We start from the raw sequence: 24,173 nt of genomic DNA, 5'->3' as shown, positions 1-24,173 counted from the left end.
ACAGAGGAGGGGCTGTGTGCAAAACGGCACACTTAACTGACGGCAGGCAAAATTAAATAAATCATTAAATTAAATAAAACAGACACACATACACACAGGCCGACACAAAAAGACAGATAGACACAAACAAACACAGATTAGGTATTAATATCTTTCAAGTGACTCTCCATTCATGCCCTTTGGAAAAATCCTAATCCTGACATGATAACTTTAACCCCTACCCAGCCATGACCTTAACCATAGGTAACCAAAATACGAAATTTTGGCATTTTTACTTTTTTGATTGCATTCACAGATCTTTGAGGGGACCTGAAAATTGGTCGCCACAACGTCAAAAAAAATAATTTTTTTTTATCATATTGTGAGGGACATTTGGTCTCTACAATGTAATATAAACCTAATTCTCTCTCTCTCTCACACACACACACACACACACACACACACACACACACACACACATAGGGGAAGCAGGTACAGTAAATGGACATTCATGGGAATTTACACACATCTGTGTCTCCATGTGACTGATATGAGGGTGAGTGTATGTGTGTGTGATGGAGTAAGAGTAGCATTCCGGGGCATGGCGGCGTGTCTCACTCTGGGGTGATCTCGGTCTCCTGGTGCACCACCACCCTGGTGACGGACATGTCTGGGTGCTGCTCCTTCGCCTCCTTTATGGCCTGAGCGAGAGCCTGGGGGGTGGGTGGGGACAGTCAGGACCAGGGCTGGGGGAGGGCTCTCGTCCACACACAGTCACAGGATGCCCCCCCCCCCACACACACACACACTTTTGTATTCATATCTTTGTAGGGACTCTCCATTCATGTCTATCGGAAGAACCCTAATCCCCACTATAACAACCTTAACCCCTACCCTGCTCTAACCTTAACCATAAGTAACCAAGCAATTACAAGACTTGACATTTTTAGATTTTTTAGATTGCGATTTGGTCTCCATAATGCAATATATACATGCCTCCCTCTGCATACACACAAACACACACGGATCATGTTGCCGGCACTCACACATACTCTTGGTTAGACCACCACCCTCACTGATATATTCTTATTGAGATATGAGCTCAGTACACACTGGCTTTTGTGCAATGTTACTGTAATGTTGTTTCAATGGATTTACAGAGCACCAGGCATGAATAGCTGCATCTGGCTTTCCTGATAGATCAAAGCTCACTTTGTCATGGTCGATCTCCATGTCTCCAGTGATGACGATCCTCTTCTCGATGCGCGTCTCTGAGATGCCACCTTTCACCGTCTATGGGATAGAAAAAGCTCCCATAATTGCAGGCAAACTGTGGTTCTCATTAGTGCCACTAGAGGCGCCAGAGCACCTATTACAATGTTGCCACGGCGATCAGAAATCAATACCTTGGTGATCTGGGTGGTGGTTGTGGTGCAGACCGTGTCGGAGCTAATTGTCTGGGCACTCAGCAGAATACCGCCGTCTCGGTCCAGAACATTATCTCCTGTCTGCGGTGAAGAAGGACGTCACTGGAATGGGTCTGCAACACTTGAATTGTGCACTAGGTGGCAGCCAAGGGCAAAAACGGCCCCATCCCAATGGGGGCACGTTCATAAAAAAAAGTGTACCTCCATCGAGTAGGACAGTGCTTCCAAAAATAGGTGAGCTAAATTCAGTCTGAAGCATGTGTCCATGTTCATGGGTGAGGAAGGTTATTGGAGGTTATGTTTTTGAAATGTAGAGAAATGCCTACAAGGTGTGATGTGTAAGAGAAATGCAGTGATGCAAGAGGAACATATTTTTGTCGCTGTTCGTGTATCAAGTCACTAACAATTGGTTGTTAGCTTATATTTAATTAAAAGAAGAATTTCTGCATAAAGGTTTTGATCCTGATTAGTTCTTTGATCGCATTTGTATCCCTGGTGTTATACATCTGTCAGGATTATGCAGAGTTCTGCATTCAGCAATACTTTTTAGAAATACACTGTCAAAAAAATTCACAACTCACAAATTTAAATGTACACTGTAAAATATTCATGCAGCTCACTTTTGGAACTATTGCTTACAGGTTCTACATCGCTTTCAAATGCATGCAGCACCTACTAAAAATGTATAAATGTGTTGCATTAGAGGACCACCGGAGATCACACCACCATTGGCAATCAGTCCCCACATTTCTTCACATCCACATTGAAATGAGGCACAATGTGTATCACATGACATGCTGTAAATGGCTGATTCTTGTTTGAAAGTGGAGACTACAAGATAGAGACACAGCACTTACCTGTGGTGATTCATAGGTGATGGTCCTGGTCTCTGTGTGCACAATAGGGACTTCCTTTGTTGTGGCATCACCACGGATGTTGTTGGTGATGTCGGAGATGGTGACAGTTTGCATCTTCTTCACCAGGGGTGACTGCAGGGTGACAGGTACACAGACACACAGATACACGCACACATATACACACAGACATACACACACACACACACATACACACACACACACAAACACTGAGAATCGGGACTCAGAATACTTAGCCCAGATGGCTTCCAGGGCAAGGTGTGTCAAGACTCCTTTGATGACATTTACCCCGTCTCCACCAATGTGGTGCTGGGTTTTCCCCAATCTGGAACTGGTTCTGTGCATTTCCACTGCAAAAATTTGGCTCCAACACAGCTCTACGGAAAAGCTGCTCTCAGAACTTGGAACTGTAACGTCAGTAGAAGTGGGACTGGCTTTGATTGATACCCGATATAATTTTGTCTAATATCATTGGTACCAGCATTAAACAATTTTCCAGTGCTTATTAAGGGAATAATGTTACACTCTTATTTTATTCTGTGGAAAATGAAAGATTTGCAGGCCAGATTTAATAATGAATTAAAAATATGTTGCAGGTCGAATAAATAAAATATTGTGGCGCTTGAGTCACGAGCAAAGTTACATTTTTAGCAGACTCTTAAAAGGACAGCGGTAAAACAGCAACTGAGAAAACACTGACATACACAAACTGAGGAGAAATACAGCCTTTAAGGAGATAAAAGTGAATACAGACAAAAGAAACAGAGTGCAATGAGTCAAACTCTGAAAACTACAAAACCTTTTCTCTCCTTAAAGGCTAACTTGTTTAGTTTGGCAGCTCATAAAAACTTTAAATCCAAAACAGATCCAAAAAAAAAAAAACAGAAATTGGTGAAAAATATAACGGATTTCATATGGACCTATACTTTACTCTCACTTCCATCATTGTACCGTTACCGTTCTGTTCTTTTTTTAAACCAGTGGAAACACAGGCCGGTTCTCAAAAGATACCAAAATCGAGATCTAGCCCAGCACCAGTACCAGCACCTGCTCCTCAAACCACATCAAATGACAATCTCAGATCCCTACTCCTCGGGCAGATATAGAAGAGCACAGGAGCACACTGGACTTTCCTATGACAGAAGGAGACAATCAGGGACTCAGCAGCTTACAGAAATCCTCAAGCAAGCCACTGCTGATGCCACCAGAGCATGAGAATCAGATCAGCATCACGAGTTCAGTTGAATATTGACAGGTGAGACAGTAATGAATATTGATACATGAAATTAACTGATACAATTTCCTCTCTGTCTGAAGCCTATATAGGGGGTCCTCGAACCACTGTCTGCCAATACAGCTGTGCTTGGTGTAGGGGATTTTGCTAACAGAGCCTGTAAATGTCAGTGAATATTTCCCTTAATCAATACAAGGCTGTGTATCCAGTCCTGAAAATCTTATCAAAATCCAAAAAGATTTAGGGTACTTTTTCACCGCATCTGCTACCATACTTTTGGTATGGTACTTTTGGTAATTTTCCTTTTCCACTGACTTCCGGTCGAGTACCAGTACCAAAAGTTTCAGAACCTAAAGTACCTGCTGGGGTACTTTTTTGGTACTTCAGTACTTTGGGGTGGGACTACAAAATGTTGAAAAAGAATAATCTTGAAAAGGAATAATCATTAAAACTGCAAAGTTCACAATTTTTTTTTCCAATGACAGAGTAAACATGTTTATTGAAATTTAACACCCCTGCGTTATGTCTGGACAGTATGAAAGTATGAAAAAGTCTGATCTCAACCAAGTTATTGTAGTCCTTGCGAGAACGACATGTGCGTAACATGGGATATTGGCATTAAAATCGCACACCACTCTAGCTACCAAAAGTACGGTACCTGGTGTGGTGGAAAAGCACCCTTATTTGTTCATCAAATATACCATCCAGTCACAGCAACATTGTAACTGAGCTGTGGTAACTGCCTGGGTGTCCTGCTACTATCTGTTGTTCAGTGTTATCAAGACAACAGTTTAATTTAGATATTGTCATTATGGGTCTGCATATGATTTGATGTATATGCCATAAATCCTTCCTGGGTATTAATCATAAAAAGGCAAATGCTTGGAGTATCAGGCAGCTGAGATACAGCATTATGCCAAGAGCCCCACTGTAGTGATTACAGTGAACTACATACAGTTTGTAAAGCTTTAGCAAAACAGAAACAGGGAGTAAAGGACAGTATCCTCCTCATCATGTCCAACCATGCAGTTACACGAGGCATCAGAATGAGCTCAACTGACCAAACTTCATTATAGCCATAAGAAAGACCAACTTGTACCATAAAATATATTTTACAGTAACATTTATTAGTTACTTCTCCTTTCTTTGCATTCCCTTACAGTCAATAACAGGATAAAAACAAGCGGTGCTTAAACGTCCAAATGAGGGGACGGGTTAAGACAATCCTCTTCTTTATAAAGACCTACACCACCGGGCATTGGTCCCGCAGAAAGAAAGAGCACAGAGCAACCTTTGTGTGACACGCATGTAGATTTCATGTCCATGCCAAGTTGTCTCAGGCTCATGTTAAGAGGAACCAGCATGTCTTACAGTAAGTGTGACAGACATTCAGCTTGCAGCTTACATAGTGTTGGTAATGGTAAGCAAGGCTTCCCTATAGTTGCTTCTCAGAGCCAAGGCAGAATATTCCAGAAAAGAGCCATAATGAACCAAAGCTTACACAGGGTCTACTGCAAATAAATGGCAAGCAAAAGGCATCAAGGATATCGCGAGTAGTGGAATAGTTACTCATGACGCGGCCTGTACTATTATGACACAGTCAAACCAGTTTACTTGCAAGTTATGATTCTAAACGAGATAACTGCAACAAAACATTAGCCATTGACAGAGCCATTAATTGCATAGCTTCCTGGTTCTGAGTGCAAAAGCTGCTTTGAATTCCCCCAAAGGTTACATGTAGACTACACATGTAAATGAGACCAGGTCTGAGTGTGTGTGCAACATCATCACATTGTCTGTCACAGTACCATATTCTCCTCCAGAGAAACCTTTTCCATGGAAGGCCTGAGAAAGCTAACAACCATGTTGATAGGTTTGGAAGGGATGTCTACTGAAGGAGCAGAACTTCTTCAGATAAAGACCAGCCACCAAAGAGTGACGGTCATCAGCAGCAGGCAAGACAGCAGGAAGGAGACCCGCGGCCGCTGCAGCATGACGGGGTATTGGCAGGCCTTGGCCGTCTGCTTGCTGTCATCCAGAATGGCAACTGCCACTTTTGAAGAGCGCGTCTCTTCTTCTTCTGCCTCCTCTTCCTCATCATCGTCCTGGGCGCTCTCCCGTGGGACCGGTGAAATCCCCTGCAGAGGTCTCTGCTTGGCACCCCGTGTTAGAAGAGTCTGCCCAACGGGCTGCGTCCAGTAGCAGATCAACAGACACAGAGAGGCGTGAGGAGCAGGAGGGCAGCAGGCGGTTTGGGGTAATCTGGGGAAGTGGGGTGTGCAAAGATTGAGGTGTGGTCTTACTACTGGCCGGTAGAAGGCTTAGCGCACGTTAAATCAACTTTTCTCTCCATCCCTTGAAGCTCAAACTTCAAGCTCATTCCTACTGCTTGAGCATCACTATCCTTCAGTTCACTAATAGTTGCGGAAATTAAGCAGTTAATAGTCTTGAAATCATCATAGACAGCCAGTTGCCAGGTGACGTCTTCAAGTTCACTGATTGGATGTTGGACGAGTGCGTCTTATAGCCATGGTAACCAGCAGCTCTGTAATGGGCTGTGTCCAAGTGGTTAGTGTGCTGCAAAACGCATCCGTGCTTAGTATGGTCCAACCTGGACTGACCCAATCGTGCACACAGTGGTTCCGCCAGGCTGCAAGCTCTTTATGGGGTTGATGCAGCATAATAGTTCATTTTATTTTTGGCTAGGGATGAATAGCATGATACTGTTGGGTGTTTTTTGGGGACTGGATCCTTCCACATGGCTGGTTTGGTCTGCAAGGTGGAGCAGCAGTGGAGATCTTTGGCAAAACTCCTCAGGAGACAGGAGAGACACTGTAAAAACCCACCTGTTTGGACTGGCGGAATCACTGGGCACCCGTGCCATAACTGACGCCAGAGCACACAGCTCTGCGCCTGGCCTGGGGGTCTGGCCTGGGGGTTTGGCCCTGACCGGTGCTCGAGCACGTCCAGCAAACAGCAGCGAAGGTGGCGAGGCTCCTTAGCCAGGGGACGAGCTGGAGCAGCGTCTGGTTCACGGTTTTCACAGAACTCCACTCTGGAACGTTCCGGCTCCGTGCTTCGCCATGCAGAGCTGTGGCACTTATCACGGCACACTGGACGGGCTCCAGGTCATGGGGTTTTGGGGTCACGGGCTCCGTGTGTCCGAATCGATCAGGCTAGCAGTGTCGCCAAGCAACGGAGGGAGAGAACATGAAACCTGAGGTAGTGTGACACTTACAGCCACCCAGGCACCCGATACCCAGCCCCTGGCCACCTGCCCCACTGCTGTGCCAGCTTCACGGGGGAGGACTCACACTGTGTATATCTGCCTGAGAGTCTTTGCACACCCCCTGTTTGGGGCCAGGGTGCAGGGGGAAGAGAGGGAAAGAGATAGAAAGTGAGGTAGAGACATAGAGATAAGGAGAGAGAAGACGAGACAGATATTCATGGAGTGAGAGAAAGTGGGAGAAGGAGAGAGAGAGGGTGCTGTGGAGCTCTGGCTGGGGCCTGTTTGATCACTCCTTTCTTCCGTATCTCTCTTTTTTCCCTCTCTCTTTTCCTTCTCTCTTCACCAACAGAAGTCAGACGCCTATTACTGCCATGCAGCTCTGTGTGAGGTCAAAGCAGCCATGCCGTCTACTCAAAGCAGCCAAACGCAGAGGCAGGGTGGGCAGTGCGTGTGGCCTGGGGGGGTGGGGGGGTGGGTAGAGCCGAGCGTCAGTCCTGTGAGTGATGGAGGCCACGCCAGAGCAGCCTGCCATCATCGCTCGCTTTCTTTACCACAAAGAAAGGAGCGGCTGCTCTCAACGGCAAACAGGCTTTACCTGTGCAACAGCTACACCTGCCACTGCTGTGCCAGCCGGCAGGAGGCTGGAGGTCTTCACCTGCACACACACACACAGAGAAGCTTTTCTCCTGGACACACACCTGTGTGCGGGTGCACGCACACACACACGCACGCACACACACACACACGCACATGCACACACACGCACACACACACTCCTTCCCTGGTCAACTGCGATAAACTAATAAATAAACCAACATGTTCCAACATCCCCTCCATAATTATCAGCCTTATTACTGAGAAATGGTTACCGATTAATATAATGAACGCTGTCTAGATTAGCAAATGCAAGTGGACCAGATGTCCCAATCTCTACATTAAGGTTAGCCGACCATGGCCGGATAAAGTTCCTGCCAATAAACTCCCCACATGGCTCAAGTTTCCCATTTTCTGGGATTAGACAAGCGAGAGACACCAGCTGCTGACATACCGGAGAGAGGAACTTCCAGGTAGGAGTGACCAGAACACCACTGAGATTTAATGGTGCGTGTCTGTTTACATTTTAACTGGCACGGCTAAAACGCTGCATGTCTGTTTGCACTCCAACCCCATGGAACAAGTGCTTTGTGTTGATTTATATCCAAGGCAGTCAAACGAAATGCTGTCTCCCTGAACCTGACGGCACCTGGGTGCAAAAACTAAAAAACACACCATATGCAAATAAATCATCAAATACTCTTATTCCCTTTAACACTAACCTTGTCCATTTAAAGAGATGCTATTTCGACTTCACCAATCACAGCCATGTGAACATCTGCCATAAAATTGTGGGTATCAAAACCTGTCCATTATCAAAAAGCACAGCCAGTGACGGGTGTGAGGAGCAGCAGGTATGCAGAGGGAGGGCCAGGTGCTGCACAAGAGCAAGCCCCCTTCCATCTGCTGGGGTAGATGGAAGCGTTAGAGCGCCCCTAAGAGGCAGGCATTCTCACCCCATTGGCACTCGGCTGCAGCTGCCCGTTGATGGTGATGGAACGGAAGGGCGACTGACTGGACAGGCGCTTGTCCCACTCGCTGGGCCGCTGCTCCGGCATGGCCTCCATGAAGCTGCGCTTCAGCTCGCTGATGCTGGCGTGGTGTCTCATCAGCTCGCCCTGCGTCTTGTCCACATCCTAGGGGGTGGGGGAGGGGCCAAGGACGGCAGACGGAGCGAGGAGTCAGAAGGCATCACCGCGGCTCCACCGTTGGCCTAGAGGCCAGGAGTTATAAGCCGTACCCATTCCTCCGAATTTCCAATGATATAGGAGTGATGGAAAAGAAAGACGTATCCAATACAGTCTACTCAAATGAATCTTGCAAATCTCAGACACAAGCTTTTATCCACATATGGATAGCAGGACCAGATTAGCCAAACAGGACAGAATGATACAGAGTGGACAGTCAGTCAGACAAAAACAGGAGTCAACCAGACAGACGACGGACAGGGGCCTGCATGGCAAGGAAGTATGAGCGACACAGCGTGTAACCCACAGAGGGATATTAAGATCGGAATAGGCCTGACACTTAGGGGCACATACACCATATCGCGGTGTGTATGTGCCAACAAGCACAAGGATCTAAGACACAGAGACTGAAGAAACACAAGGCTAAGAGGTATGAACATAAGCAGGCACCAAGAATCAGGGGTTATGTTAGCTATTAAAGATGGAGATGGAGCTGTCAGATGGAACAAGCCAGCAGTCAGCCATCGCACACACACAGAGCATGCACCACAACAGCAGACACAGAGTGTATACAAACCTCCAACATTAAATTGCTATGGCGGATATAAATAGTTTCACCCTCTATTTTCTTAGCTCTTTTCTGTGAAAAACAAAAAGAAGGCAACAGTTGGTCTTTTCAGTCTGCCATCTAATCGCTTTTATGGCCATTGTGTGGCACTGTAACATTATGAATGCACGACTGGAGAAACCACACATCATCTGCAGACGGTGCAAGCAGCATGATCAAGGTGCAAGATGACTGGGATCCCAGAGAACCGCACAGCAGGATAAGGGGTAAGCGGCGTACTGGTCAGGCACCCGTCCAGGTGGCCAATGAGAAGCGATTCAGCAGGCAAACTCAGGATGTCGGGGAAGGCAAGGCAGGCACAAAATGTGATGATACGTCTTATTGCCTTGTGGAAAATCAGTCATTTAACATCAACCAGGAAGTTGCATATCAGACGGATTTAGAAACTGAATGCCCATTCATCCATCTATCCTTCATTCACCTACGCAGTACAGGGTCTTGGGGATACTGACTGCATTATATCAAGTTAAATACCCATCAAATCTAGCCTTTGAATCATTTGAGTTTTAAATGATTGGTTTAAAAAACCAAGAATAAAAGAACTGGCAGTGCACAAATCCCACACTTAATGCACTCGTTACCACTTCAAAAACCAGACGACAGCGGCCCGCATGGCTGGAGCAAAGATATGAGCTGCATGTATTGACATGAAATATGGATCAGCCAGCCTGTGGCTGACCAAGCGACGCACAGACCTGTGATACACAAAACCTGTTCGGGGAGGAGACGTCGAAAATGAAGCAGGACAAACTAACAGCAAAAACAAAAGAAATAAGCAACTACTCCTAAAGCACAGGTTTGTTTTTGGTAAAAACGGCCCCCAAAAAGACTCCACTGAACCACACGTTCAGCAATCCCAGCGTGAGGATGAAGACCAGTGCCCCGAAGAGTGTGATCTGACCTTTCTCATGCGCACTGGTTCCGTCTCGGGCCTTGGCAGCTGCTGCACCCACAGAAAGGGGAGAAAGAGAAGCTGGTTAGGGGTCAAACACCCAGCAGGCCCCGGGTAGCATTACAAACACGAGCCTTGGCATCAGCTTCTCTCAGGTGGCATTTAAAACGCATGTGTGACCTTACGAAAGTGCGAAAGTGGTTTACATAAGAACATGAGAAATTTACAAACAAGAGGAGGCCATTCGGCCCATCAAGCTCGTTTGGGGAGAACTTTAATAGCTCAGCGTTTTTAAAATCTCTGACTTAAAGGAACCCAGGGTTGTAGCTTGCACTACACTAACAGGAAGACTATTCCATACTCTAACTACACACTGTTTGTCAAGATGCGTCCCACTGAATCCCGTAGCTAATGAACTACCAGCCCTACCGTGCATGAGAAGTGCTGTGAGAATGTCTCTAGTCACTTACAGGTTTGCTAAATGACTTACACCCCCACACGCCCTCCCCCAGAAGCCAAGCAGCACACACCTGGGCTGGGGTCTCCCTCATGGGAGCTGCGGTCTTGGGGGTCTCTCTCCTCTCGCGTCGTGACATTGCTTGTGGCTGCACACACACAAGCACATCAGCTACTGTATGGGCCACTGATGGGCACCACAGTACGAGCCTAACTGGCTTTTGCTTCCTGCTGTATAGGTTGTGCTTGGTTTTGTGTTGTGGTGCACAGTACAGCCCTGTACCTATGGGTCATATGTTCCAAGACCTATTGCAGATGGCAAAAACTGCGGAAAATAGCGAACCATCCGCAAACGCCACATATAATGTGGTTTTCATGTGCATATATACGATAATCTTCAACTGATAAATTATACACAGTAGGACGTTATCAACATTAAATACAGTAATAATAAGGTACATTATTATACAGCACTGTACTCTCTCTCTAGGAAGGAAGGGATTCTGACCTTTTAGCCTAATTCTGAAGAGATGATAGCGGAATGAAAAAATATCATGTATCAAGGGATAATAGAGCAATGAAAATCATGCTTTTTATACCCCTCAACGGACAAAGGAGCAATGAAAAACCACAGGCTATTGTTACACATTTTGCAATGAAAAATTTTGTATCATGTACCTGTACATGACCCTATAACGAGAAAATTCTATTCGTTAAAAAATATCTATCCTAATGTGGGGACTCACTGGCTTGCACCCTGTACTTGCTTGGCACGCGTTTTTCACACTGTGGTAACCCACAGGTAACTGAAACTGCGGATTTGGGGGTCCCACTGTACTGTATAATGAGTGTAGGTGTGGGTACTTGTGCATTATGGTACCTTGGCCTCTCGCAGCAGCTCTGCTTTGGGGGACTCTGCCGTGTGGTATCCCTTCCTCATCTCTGCCCGTCTGTCCTCCAGGCGGTTGGGGCGACGGCTGGGGGTAGGAGCTACCCAGTGATCAGCACGTGGGGTTGACGGCGACGTGGCTTTCTCCCCAAGGGAGACTGGCGACACTGGAGACATGATGGGGGCGCTGACAGGACGGGCATTCCGATCTGGAGTCTTCACCACTGCTGTAGGTCAGAGATCAAGGCCCAGGGGTCAGAGATTGAAGCTACACAGCACGTAGTATGATATATGATGTATGATATTACAGTGTAGTTCTACAAATGGACACAAGGGGGTCCCCCATCAGGGGAGGTTCCAATAGTGTAAATGAATCATCCTGCCGCAGAGCTGCAGAGAGCAGGGACGTAGAGGTGGAAGCGTCCTGCTCGCAGGACCTCTTTGAGCTATAGGATGCGCAGAATCAGACGAAGGCCCCCATGTGAGTCACAGCCCCAAAGCGACCCACTCCCGCACCACAAGCTGCTGTAGCCAGGCCCATATTTCAAAACAAGCCATTTTTCCCCCTCTGCAGGAAGAAGTTTGTCTTTGATTTTTCAAGGAGCTCAAAAAGCATTGTGGTCAAGCTGGGAGGCTGCAGATGGTTTTAGCGGTTAGCATCATGCTGCTTCACAAAATGGCTATCAGGCTGCCGCTGTGCGTGGCGATTAGCAGAAAGCTACTCCGTTTAGCCATCAACGTCGTGCTGGTCATCACAGTACTCAGTGTCTGTTGGTCCACATCGTGGTTCATGGTTCCAAATGCCAGAGAGGGACGGACTAACCAACATGACGGTTAACGGATCACTGCTCAACATAGCATTTAGCATCTGCTCCTCTATAGTGTCGTTACCAACACTCCGCTCAGCATGATGTTTACCGGATCACTGCTCATCACAGCAGCTAGCAATCCACTGCTCAACATGGTATAGAGTCTCACACTGCTCAAAACAGTGTTTATAGTTGCTACTGCAAATGGCACTTAGTGGGTCACTACTGCCTTGTTAGCCATTAGCAAAGCTTTGCTCGACATGGTGGTTAGCAATCTACCTGGACTTTGGAGGATGTAGTCCAGCAAAATAAACCAGTCTTCTGATTCTCTGAGGTTTGGCAACGTAAGCATCCAGTCAGCGACTGACTGTGTCATCCTCGGCACCTCCACCTGATCCTGCAGTTCCTGTGTGGACTCCTCCAGCCGGAATGCGGGGTCTAACGTGGGTACTGCTTCTGGGTCGCCCATCACCCAGCCAACCCGTTTGTATGGGTGGCGTTCCACTCTCCTTAGCCTTACCTGGGCAGAGGAGAAGACCCCCGGCTGCACACCAAGAGACCCCACTGATGAAAACAGAGTGACCACAAGTTACCAAAGCACCCTAACCGGACACATGACTTCAGGAGGCAGGAAGGCCCTCTAAAGGGTGTCACAGCTCACTGATGAAGCCACTGGCAATAAAGTCACACACACTGAGCAGCTGAGCGTGCCAGACAGCTCAAGATGTTAGTGGTGTTCTGCTTATTTGAGGGGGCCATACCTGGAGGGGGCGGGGCGGTCTTTATGGGGGCACGGTCCAGCAGTTCAAACCAATTGTCCTCCTTCTTTGCCTGCGTCTGCAGCTGCCCTGCCAATTTCAGACGAGTCATTTCCCTGACATCCCTCTCGTAGCCCCCCCCACTGGTCTCACGCTGTTCAGTTCCACCAAGGGCAGTGCCATGAACACCATGGGTCACAGGGACCCACCAGGCTGCTGCTCCAGGAACGAGCTGCACTCCAATCGTCAACTACAGAGAGAAGCTTCTTAAGCATTCCCATCCGACTGCATACGCCTATTCACCCGGGGAGCTGTCACTTGTCACCGGGGGGAGCTGTGATGACATTCCATCAAACACAAACAAAGGGTTTGGTCCTTATCTGGTGCATTATCTATTTTGTCCTCTTATCTACTGCATAAGGTTTGTGCTTGACGGACATTTGAGAAAAACACATTAAAATGTATAGCTGAGAAAGGAATGAAGAGGAAGACTAAAGACTGGTGAGCAGCACTTGGGGTTCATTCACACCCAAACTAACCTAAAATACACGCATAAAATTTTGAATAAGCTGAACAGTTGTTTTCTAGGTGTTTCAAGCTGAGTATTGAAGCATTGAAGGAGGGTGAGTGACAGCTTAGTCTTGTCCGAGGAGCTGAGATCATTGTAAGAGGGCCGTGCTGAGCTCCGTCTTGCTGGGCCTCTTCACAGCTCAACAACGCAGGACATGTACAGAACCGTGACACTGCGCTGCACTTATCTGTGACATAAGGTGGGAGTCACATGTAGAACAAAGCACTGGACAGAGCACCGCTGTGAATGTGACAGAGAGATGGTGGCAGATGGGGGTTTTCTGTGATCCCACAATGCGAAAGACAAGTGTCTCTGAGAGACTGGCAGAAAGACCAGACCCACAGTGGAGCAAAAGTACCTGCGAGTGCAACGCTGAAGAACAATCATAAGCATGAGAAAAGGGAAGAAGGATATCGAGCCGTCAATAAAATGCAAAGAAGTGTCAGTGGATGCAAAAATATAAGGATTACATGTGAAGGAAGGCAGCAGCCCCATACCCTCTACTAGACAAGCATGGAAGATGGATGGTTAGAAACGTGTTGAGCTGTCAGAAGCTCAGGCTGGCTGGCCAGGCAGTAAAATGTAACATTTCACATACAGAAACGCTAAGCTTACTTTACAAGCAAATACCAGAACAAAAGCTTTCTCAAAAACATTTTCGGTCTGTTTTGGGTTTTAAATCCTTCTCCTCCAGAACAAACAGTCTTATTTCCTGTTTTTCCTGTTTATTTTCTTTATGTATAGGTCGTGCTGATCCTGTCCATCCCCGGTGCCTGACAGTCACCGTCCAGTCCCAGTCACACAGCTTATTATCCTGTCCCAAACTGTGCTCTCTTTTGGGCGTTCCGTGCAGTCAGGGTTTAGTTGAAATTGGTCAGATTCTAGAAGCATCATTTTTTCATCAGCACAAACATGCATACCTTCGTCAAGGCTGCGTGATGCCCTCTTGCTTGCAGAGCGCTGGAATAGGGGGGCAGGCCTGTCAATCATGGAGCTAGCCTGACGTGTCTGGGCCTGGGTTCGCCCACTGTAACGAAACTTGGAGCCCAAGGCCAGGAACCTCCGGGGTGTGGTGGCTGCTTCTGTAGAAGAGAGTCTGTAGACAGAGACAGTCCATTCTAATCATCATCAACGAGATGACACCTATAGCACGTACACATCATCATTATGGAGATGACACCGACTGCCTGTACAAATAATCATCACGGAGATGACACCGACTGCCTATACAAATCATCATCACGGAGATGACACCAGCAACTAGGGGTGTAATGGTACACATAAATCACGGTTCGGTAAGTACCTCGGTTTTGAAGTCACGGTTTGGTACATTTTCGGTACAGCGCGTTTAAAAGAAACAAAACATAAATTGCTTCTTTCTCTTTATTAAACAGTGGTTTACTGAACAAAGCATGACTGTCTTCCTTAAATAAAAAGTCTCTGTCAATACTGCTGCAACCCACTAATACAAAACTATGTACAAGATACATCTTCTGCATGCACTGGGACGCATCATCAGTGATGTAACCTGGGGTCACTGGGTGTTTCAGGTCTTTCAACATCAGACACCCTCCCCCAGGCGACCCAGCTGAGGTTGATCAGACCCCAGCTTGGGTCCCAGCAGCAACCGCCCATGGATCAGCCCTCTTCATCCACAGCCACCTTGTGGTCTTCTCTGCGGCTTCGCATATGGATCGGATGGCCCTCGTCTTAGCCACTCCTGTTAGGCCCAGTTGGTTGAGGACTTTGCAGAGTGAGTGTCCTGCAAAACCTCTACAGCCCCCTCTATTGGCTCACAGTGAGTCTTCCAGCCCCCTTCCCGGCACATCTCCACCAGCCCCCTCCCTGGCACGTCTCCACCAGCCCCCTCCCCGGCACGTCTCCACCAGCTCCTGGTACTTTGTGCATTTTCTTTCATTTGCTTCATCCATCCGCTCTTCCCAGGGCACTGTGAGTTCGAGCACAATCAGCTGTTTTGTTGCCTCGGAGATGATTATATCTGGCCGGAGTGATGTCGTAGCAATATGCTGAGGGAACTCCAGCTGCTTCCCCAGGTCGGCTTGCAGCTGCCAGTCAGAGGCTGTGTGTAGGAGACCTGACCTTGTTCTTCGCTGTCGACAGGGTTCCTCTCCAGCTTTGACAAAGGCGATTCTTGTCTTCAAGGAAAGATGGCGTTTGCCAGGGATGATGGCATTGGATATGCTTTCTGCCACCGCCTTCAGCACTTGGTCATGACGCCAGCGGTAGCAACCTTCTGCAAGGGCCTTTGGACAGCTACTCAGCAGGTGCTGTAAGGATCCCCTTCCAGAGCATAGCTGGCATGCTGGTGACTCACTCTTGCCCCACACAGAAGTTGGCTGGGCTTGGTAGGGCATCATATACAGCCTGGACAAGGAAACGGACACGATGGAAGTCTGCCTGCATGATATCTGTCCAGGTGACTCTGCGCTGTAGGATACTCTCCCACTTTGTCCATGCCCCCTGCTGCCTGAGCCCCACTCTTCTGCTCACTCGCTCTTCCTCCCTGCCGGCTCAGACCTCTTCCTGGATTAGCTGGTGTCTCTCCTTCCCTCGGGCCTTGCCTACTTGGGTCTTTGGGAAAAAGCCCAAGCCAGCTCTCCTGGTGGCCAACGTCTCCACCAGCTCCTTCTGCCTGAGGCGTGACTCCACCACCTCCACTGCTCTGTGGTTCATGGTGTAAGTGCGCTTGATATTTCCTCTCTTGACAAGGCCGCATCTTTCTGCCACATAGCCATTGACGATGGCAGTCATCGTATGGAGTCGGCGGTCTGCATCTCCTTCTGCTGTAACTTGGATGATGTTCATCACATCTCTGCCAAACTGTGACCATTCACCGCCCTTGCTGGCTGGGGGGCCATATATACTTGAAAGTAAATCAAAATAAATATTCTCTCAAACAAATAAAAATAAAATAAATATCCATAAAGGTGTACATAAAAAAAAATTAACTGTACCTGATTTGTGCAACACAAATATTGTCTCAAAAAATACAAAGCATAACAAAATAAATATCCATTATGATGCAGTATTTAAAAAAATACCTGTGCTGTAACTTGTATTCACATTAACAACTTCCATCTTCACGTCAGGACATACGCGCACGCGTACTGACGCAGCTTCATCCGGCCCTTTCCAAATGTTACCCAGGAGAACCGCACAAAGGTTCCGCATTTGCTGCATTTGTTCTATACATATGCGTACTGAACCGAAAGATCCGTACCGAATATGTGTACCACTACACTCCCACCGACGACCTGTATAAATCATCATCACAAAGACGACACCGACCGCCTGTATAAATCATCATTATGGAGATGACGACGACAGCCCATACAAATCGTGGTCACTGATAGCCCATACAGTAAATAGTCACATGCAGCATCGGTGCTGATTTTATGACAGACACCCCTGGGGAAGTAGCAGACGACCTTGTACCTGAAGAAGGTATGGTGCTCCACACACACTTTCCAGAGCCTCTTAGAGGCTTTGCAGTTGGGCAGCTTGAAGCCAATGGTGCTCTCATAGTGCTCTAGCTAAAAAACACATACATTCAGGTTAAAGTGTCTTCCACTCTACCAATTAAATAATTCATCCATGTTCCATAACCATTTATACAGAAGTGGGTCAGAGTGAGTCTGGAGCCTCTCTTAGGAAGGGTAAGGTAAGAGGCAGGAAACAGTGCCGGTCCACACACGCACACGCGATATGCAGTTTTGAGGGGCTGACATGCCTTTGGACAGCAGGAAACACGAGGGGGAAACACGATTGCCAGGGAGAACAGGCAAACTCTACATGCATATAGCTGGAAGAGGTTCAAACCCACAAACCACAGAGGTGTGAAGATACAGTGGTGACCACAAAGTCACCATGCTGCTTAGGAGCAAATAATACAAATATGGCTTTAACACAAATGAAAATGTACTAGTCAAACAAAATAATACTAATAATACGATATTTAAAATGCAGGAGAACTGAAAATTGTAAAATAAGGCAGCAGAACTACTTAAAACGCTCTGCTTCTGTTTATAGTGGAATGGCAAAGGGCAACATACCTCAGAGGGCCGCACTTTTATGTAGAAGTTGCTTCGTTTGTAAGAGATCTTAAGGACTTTTGGCCAAGGGAAGCGGTTGATTCGCAGCTTATCCTTGTAGACCATCAGGCCACTGGAGCAGACGCCCAGCATGATGTCCACACCCTCAAGGTCCTGAAACGGAAGCAGAGTTGTGCATTACTCACCAATGAACCACTAAACACTCTCTACCGCTGGCTGTAACTGTCCAAATCAAACAAGAGGCACAATGACAGATGTGTACCACTAGAGGGCAACATCAACCAACAGCTGATATTAACAAATTCCACTTTTGATCTAAATCCCTGCCATTATGCAAACAAATTGACCTAGTTTCTACTACTCAACCCTATGTCCTGTCCAAATAGAAGCTTTACAAAAGTCAGGCTGAATTCATGGCTCTGCCATTTTGGTTACAAAACACAACAAGGCACTTCAACTCTGGAGTTCATCAAACTCCTCTGAATGACAGTTTCCTTGTTTAATATGCATTGAGCGATAATCTCAGTGGATTTGACTAGAGTGTAGATAACATAATGATGATTCTTTTAACTATCGCTAAGCTCTAAAGTGCCAAATTGAACAAAAGCACTGTCCAGCATGGCCCTAGTCATGGCTTACAATGAAGAACCAGGCCACCCAAGTAGATACAGAGCTGATCTTGACACTGAGTGGCTACTCCCTCCCCTCAGCTGAACCTTCCTACCCGTTACGGACATCCATCATGGCCCCTACCTTAGCTGGATGGAAGTCCAGTCCATACATAGATAGTTTCTTAGCATTTTCCAAAAACATGATGTCAGCCTGTGACGGGATCATTGACCTGCAGACAGACAGGAAGTGAAGTTAGTGAAGAAGACTGATGCACAGTCAGCTGGTCAGGAAGACAGTTAATAAGACAGAGAGGTTTGCAGACATCCAGTGAGCAGGAAGACAGACGTATAGGTAGTCTGAGAGACACACTGAAGCAGCCAGACGGACAGAAAAGGATGTGTACAAAGAGACACACAAAATGGGCTGACAGACAGATACTGATGCAATCAGGAAGGTCAACTAATGCAGATGTAAAAGATCTTCACTGAGAAAGTGAGCTTTCATGTGTATGTAGCACTGCTCAGCAGTAAAGCAGCCTACGTAGGTACAGATGTGCATGTGTGTGAACACAGGGCTGCAGGACGGTTTCAGAGGTGCTCACTTGTAGGTGCGGTGTAGCTCCATCACCTTCTCCTCCAGCTCCCTGCTGGGGCGCGGGGCAAGCCGCACCTGCCGAGTGTAGTCAGGGCCGTGCAGGTCCGGATCGTACTCACCCAGCTCTGACTGGACCGCGTAGGAGCCCAGCACTGCCAGTGTCACAAAGGAGCATGGCAGCCGGCCACTAAAGATGTCCTTGCGTAGCTGCAGACACAGGTAGTACCTGAGGGGAAGAGGTTCTGGGTCAAAGGTCAAGGATCACTGCTGGCGTGGGACAGTTCAGAGCTGAGGTCGTCTTCCAACGGGGGCCACAGGTGGACTGAGCTCTTAGATGTGTTACCTGGTGATGTCTTCCGTCAGCTGAGTTGGATCAGGTGGATAAAACTTCACATTGAAGGTAAACTCACAAATTCCTGAGGGAAAAACCATAGTGTGTGATCTTCCTCATGATGCTACGTGCGACTGACTGAACACAACTTGTCACAATTGACTGGCCACATTAATTCCAGCAGACAGCAGCCTAAGTGATAGCTAACTACCTACATCTCTGGACTTCAGCTCCTACAGCTAAGGCCAGTGCCCTGGACACAGTGCTACATCTCTGGTGATGTTCACGTTCAGAACTCGATAGAACATCTGTCACTGCGGTCATTACGAAAGATGCTTCAATTGTTCTAGGACAAACTTCCCATAAAACATCGCACTGGGAGACAGCCAGCTTCCTTTGAAATTCAGGCATGGAGCTTGATGATGAAAGGGCACTAACCTTGCGTCTGTTTGCGTATCTCCTTAGCGAAGTCCAGCCAGGTCTGATGAAGAAAGAAAAACACCAAAGAGCTTGAAACATGCAGACAGCTAAATATTTGCTGGTTTGTTTATTAATACCTCATGCAGAAAAAAGAAAAATCTCCATGACTCAATGTGAGTTATACAGTATTGTTCCAAAGAGATGCCTAGCCCCAAAGTGCAATATCAAGACACACACACACGTTTCTCATTATATGTTTGTGGGGACTCACCATTCATTTCTATGGAGGAAACTCTAATCCCAGCATGATGACCTTAATCCCTACCCAGCCCTAACCTTAACCATAAGTAAACAAACAAAATACGAGGCATTTTTAGTTTTTTGAATGCATTCACAGATCTTTGTGGGGACCTGAAAAATGGTCCTCTCAACGTCAAAATAACAGGTTTCTATTACATTGTGTGGAACATTTGGTCCCCACAATGTAATATAAACATAATCCACACACACACACACACACACACACACACACACACACCTGTGGACAGCAAATCAGTGAGATACCAGGCCAGCACCATCTGAATATAGGAATGTGAGTGACTGGTAAAAATAACCTACATCGTAGGACGTGAGCAGACAATCAGCGATGACTCCCTCAAGCCCTAAAACTATAACCACTAACCCTCAAAAGACCAAAGCGGTGACCTTTGGCTCCCCTCAGCTCCCCTGTGTTTCTGAAACACATCACACCTCTGCTGATCTGCTCTCATTATCTCAAATATAACAACTCATCAACTATTTCCAGCCCGCCTGTCTTCAGAGATCACGGGCCATTTTTAACACGTCTTTGGGTCCTGGAGGAACACTGCAATGCTTCAGAGCCACAGAGGGGAGCTTCAGGAGGAACAAATTGCTTCGGAGCTTTAGAGGGGAGCAGTGCTGTTCCTGACACACCCCCCTATTCCCCGCATTAATATTAGGTTGGACTAGCAGGGGACCAGTCGTAACGTTCAGCGGAAATGATGGTGATTTGAATAACTAAACAGGAAGGGAATTTAGCAATACTGATGACCGCAAAATACATCCATCTCCCAAACACTTACCCTAGAGAGAATTACAGGAAGCATACCTCACAAGACAGGAGTACACCCTGGGCAGGATGCCAGCCCATCGCAGGGCACATGCACCCAGTCATAGACAATCACATGCTACAAGCAATTTAGAGACACCAATCATCCTAAATGGATGTCTTTGCACCATGGAAGGACACCCATCACAAAATGCAGGATGATGGAAAGAGCAGCAGTAGGGTTTCTATGTCACCCTAAATGCATATGAGTTTGGACAGGACTAAAGACTTTGCTAAATGGAACCAATAAAGAGATAAAAATCAATTTAGTAAGTGTGTAGCACAGCTGTACTGCGAGTGAGCACAGGAGATCGTTAGCGCCTGAGCTGTGGAACGGCTCAGTTTCACCTTGCCCTCTGGAGCCACGTCAAGACAGCCCTGGGAGCGACATCGACAATACGCTGCTGACTGGTCGCAGTAATTATAGACGCGACTTTAAAAGGACAGCAACCTGGAGAGTTTGTCTGGGGGCAGTGTGGTGCATTGAATAGTGAGTGGCTGTTTAGTCTGCAGCCAATAAGGGCAGCCAGCACAGAGACACGCCTTCGAACAACCCAGACTTGGAGAGCCAATCAAGATCCTTCTGTTCACTTAGTGCAGCGTATCCCAACGCGGGCTTCGGGGACCTGCAGTTACTCCATGTTTTTGCTCCTCCCAGCTCCCAGTAAAGGAGAGTTTCTTAACACCTGTATTATCAAATATATTTTGCCGATCTTTCATTTTTTTTACTGTTAAATGCATACGATACCTTCGTGGTGGGTGACTCCCAGAACGCCAGCCCATAGTAATCCTTCTCCAGCAGATTCATGTGGTCACACACCTTCATGAAGAGATCCTGCCCTCTGCTGTGTTTCTGAAAGGAAAAACAGGAAGGAGGAATTTAGACAGAGAATATCTGCACTCTCTTAGTGGGCCGAGGCCTGCCAAAGCCCTATTAAACACACACACAAGCACACAGAGACAGACACACACACACAGACACACAGACAGACACACGTGCTATGAGCTTCTCGGACAGTCTGCCTACCTCCAGCTCACACTCGTACTGAGTGTCGTCGAGCAGGGTGACCTTGCAGTGCATGTTGTGCGCTTGGCGGCCAGCTTTCCGTGTCTTGGATCCCTCCTTCCTTTCTTGATCCTGGAGGCCTCCTTCCCCGTCCTCGTCCTCCTGACACCCCCTCCCGGCCTCCTCCTCCTCCAGAGAGTCTTTCTCCGTGTCTTGGTCTTCTTTCTGGTCCCCGTGGACCAGCTAGAACGTGCACACACACATATAGACACACACACGTCGTAAAACAAGTGTTCGCATCACCTGCTGCGATGTCACATTCTTTTCCCAGTATGCCAACTAAAATGCCAAAACTAGGCAATCCCCAGTCACCTGTATCTCTGCACTGCTGAGTGACTGCAGGTCGAGAGCGGTGTCCTCCTCTGCTCGGAGCTCCGGCTCTGGGTCTGCGATGGGGGCCTTCAGCTCCTTCGTCTCCCACTGCTCCCCTGGCCTGTTTCGCTCCTCCTCAGAACACTGTGACCGTTGCTTCCGGAAGGAGGAAAAGAGGCGAGAGAGTCCGCGCCCCCCTGAGCCGCGCGTGCGAGGTCTCGGCACCTGGTCCTCCGGGGACGACTGGTCCTGCTGATCCGGGGGCCCGCCGGGGCCCCGATCCTGATCTGGACTGGGGCGAACGTTCCTACGCTGCTGCCTCTCGGCCTCGTCTGTCGTCATGGCGACCACTGCAGGAGGGGAGGGACCACAGTGAGGTGAAAACGGAAACACAGCAGTACAGGCAGAACCTGGGCACCATTGCAGAAGAAAGTGGGGACCATTCAGTGGAACCCATTTGGAGCACTAGAACTTGGCACCTTAGAGTCCATTTTGGGAGGCTGACTGATTATGAGCCTGTTACGCTGATTCAGTGAAACTTACCTATTATATTTCCCATTGATTTCTTAATAGCTTTGTTTTTGCAGACAAAGCGGAATCACAACCTGGAACATTCTGGAACCCTAACACCGCAGAGATCCGAATGTTCTCACCCCTGAAATGAGCCACGGCCTTCCCTTTGGGGGCAACAGCACATGCTACAGCTGCACCACTCATTTACATCGCTGCCTTTAATCTGCTCTCCTGCCCAGGTGCTGGAAGCATCTGTTGCCTCGACAGCGGAAGAGGCTTCCTGGGAATGAATGGGGGAGGTGCAGACATAAAGCATCCAAATCCTGCGGCGAGCAGCTCCTCTGAAGCCTGCATGGACTGTCTGACTGACCCTTCTGGGACCACATTAATTTTAATTAACGAGAAGCAAGAAGTGTTTCCATGCTTTCAATTACATCACAGGCAGATATGATCACCTACAACAGACTCTTAGAGTGCTAACACTCCTGAAATCTGCCCCTTTACACAAAACACTGTAGAACTCTAAACAAAGACCTTCACCTGTAAGTACACACCCACCGGCACCCTCTGCAGGGACCCCCACCCGCACAGCCTCAAACTTATGCTGTCTCTTATCATTCCCCCTTCTCTGAGGTCACATTATGTTCATGGTTTTCTCTGCAAACTGGCTTAAAGAACTCATCTCCGATAAACTCGCTCGGGCTTCGGTTCCAGCGAGAGCTGGACTTCAGCACCGCTTGGTGTTATTTAGAGTGCAGACTTGCGGCTCTGCACAGAAGAGCAAGCGCATATACGCAGCTGTGTCTGCTGGTGCATGCCGGGAGAGCAGCCAAGCCAGTCTGTGCGTAATCGATTAGTTAGAGGCAGGATGCTTTGTATAGAGAGACACAGAGGCAGAGGAGGGTCAGCTACGTCTTAGGCATGAGGCTGACCAACTTCATTGAATCAGGCACATCCAACAGGTGCAGAACACAGCAGAAATCACATCCTATCAACCCACCGCAACTGGTGTATCCTGTGATGCGATTGGCTGTCTGACCATCCTGTTCCTGGCCACAGCATCCACAGGAGTGCAAATACTGCCCCAAAGGCACTCGCATGAGCACATGGAAACTCATTTAAATCCCAAAAGGCTTCCTTCTTCATAACCGTTTACCAAAATCAAACCTCAGGGCAAAGCTGCTTTGAGATAATCCCAGCACGGGATTAGAGCTTCCCAGATACCGATGTGGTGGTCAGTGTGTGCAGCTGTGCACTTTCATCAGCCTCTCCAACAATAACCCCCCCCCCCCCACCTCTGCATACGGCACTCAACCCCAGTCTCTTAATCCACCACACAAACACACGTGCACATTTCTAAACGCACTATACGTCTATTGACTGTGGCTGGAAGCTCATCTCCTCAATTTGTCCTTTGCTGTCCCGTTCTGACCGCTCACCTGGTGGTGTCTGTCACTGGCCAGGTTAGGACACTGACAGGCAGGCCGCAGAGGATGCAGAGGACTAAGGAGCCGTAAACAAACAGGAAAGTGCGACAGTCAGCTCCCCCCTCCGGGGAAGAGACCTGCTTCCTGACATCAGCTCTCACCAGCTCC

At 47.8% G+C, this 24,173-nt stretch overlaps 1 protein-coding gene across 10 annotated transcripts in view; it reads right to left on the bottom strand.

Moving 5' to 3' along the window:
• The window catches only part of LOC111839698 (protein 4.1-like), a 36,231-nt gene that overhangs the window by 5,525 nt on the left and 6,533 nt on the right, over nt 1-24,173 (bottom strand). For 3 of the 10 annotated variants that reach the window (XM_023803863.2, XM_023803862.2, XM_023803858.2), the window contains exons 2-23: nt 22,066-22,415; nt 21,715-21,936; nt 21,436-21,540; nt 19,577-19,619; nt 19,151-19,223; nt 18,815-19,033; nt 18,355-18,442; nt 17,602-17,754; nt 16,985-17,082; nt 14,449-14,624; nt 12,961-13,047; nt 12,479-12,763; nt 11,382-11,617; nt 10,576-10,650; nt 10,055-10,096; nt 9,103-9,165; nt 8,295-8,474; nt 7,340-7,399; nt 2,264-2,395; nt 1,386-1,487; nt 1,192-1,272; nt 598-692 (exon numbers count right to left, since the gene is read on the bottom strand). In XM_023803863.2, coding sequence (XP_023659631.2) covers nt 598-692; nt 1,192-1,272; nt 1,386-1,487; nt 2,264-2,395; nt 7,340-7,399; nt 8,295-8,474; nt 9,103-9,165; nt 10,055-10,096; nt 10,576-10,650; nt 11,382-11,617; nt 12,479-12,763; nt 12,961-13,047; nt 14,449-14,624; nt 16,985-17,082; nt 17,602-17,754; nt 18,355-18,442; nt 18,815-19,033; nt 19,151-19,223; nt 19,577-19,619; nt 21,436-21,540; nt 21,715-21,936; nt 22,066-22,407 — 2,957 coding nt within the window. In that variant the 5' untranslated portion in view covers nt 22,408-22,415. Of the gene's footprint in view, nt 1-593; nt 693-1,191; nt 1,273-1,385; nt 1,488-2,263; nt 2,396-4,621; nt 6,866-7,339; nt 7,400-8,294; nt 8,475-9,102; nt 9,166-10,054; nt 10,097-10,575; nt 10,651-11,381; nt 11,618-12,478; nt 12,764-12,960; nt 13,048-14,448; nt 14,625-16,984; nt 17,083-17,601; nt 17,755-18,354; nt 18,443-18,814; nt 19,034-19,150; nt 19,224-19,576; nt 19,620-21,435; nt 21,541-21,714; nt 21,937-22,065; nt 22,416-24,173 lie in introns of those variants that run through there. The other 7 variants (XM_023803859.2, XM_023803860.2, XM_023803861.2 and 4 more) reach the window with 7 other exon arrangements.

Source organism: Paramormyrops kingsleyae, chromosome 23, assembly GCF_048594095.1.
Source record: "Paramormyrops kingsleyae isolate MSU_618 chromosome 23, PKINGS_0.4, whole genome shotgun sequence".
Lineage (NCBI taxonomy): Eukaryota > Metazoa > Chordata > Actinopteri > Osteoglossiformes > Mormyridae > Paramormyrops > Paramormyrops kingsleyae.
Note: the sequence above shows the minus strand (reverse complement) of the source record. Positions and strands in the feature narration are given on the sequence as shown.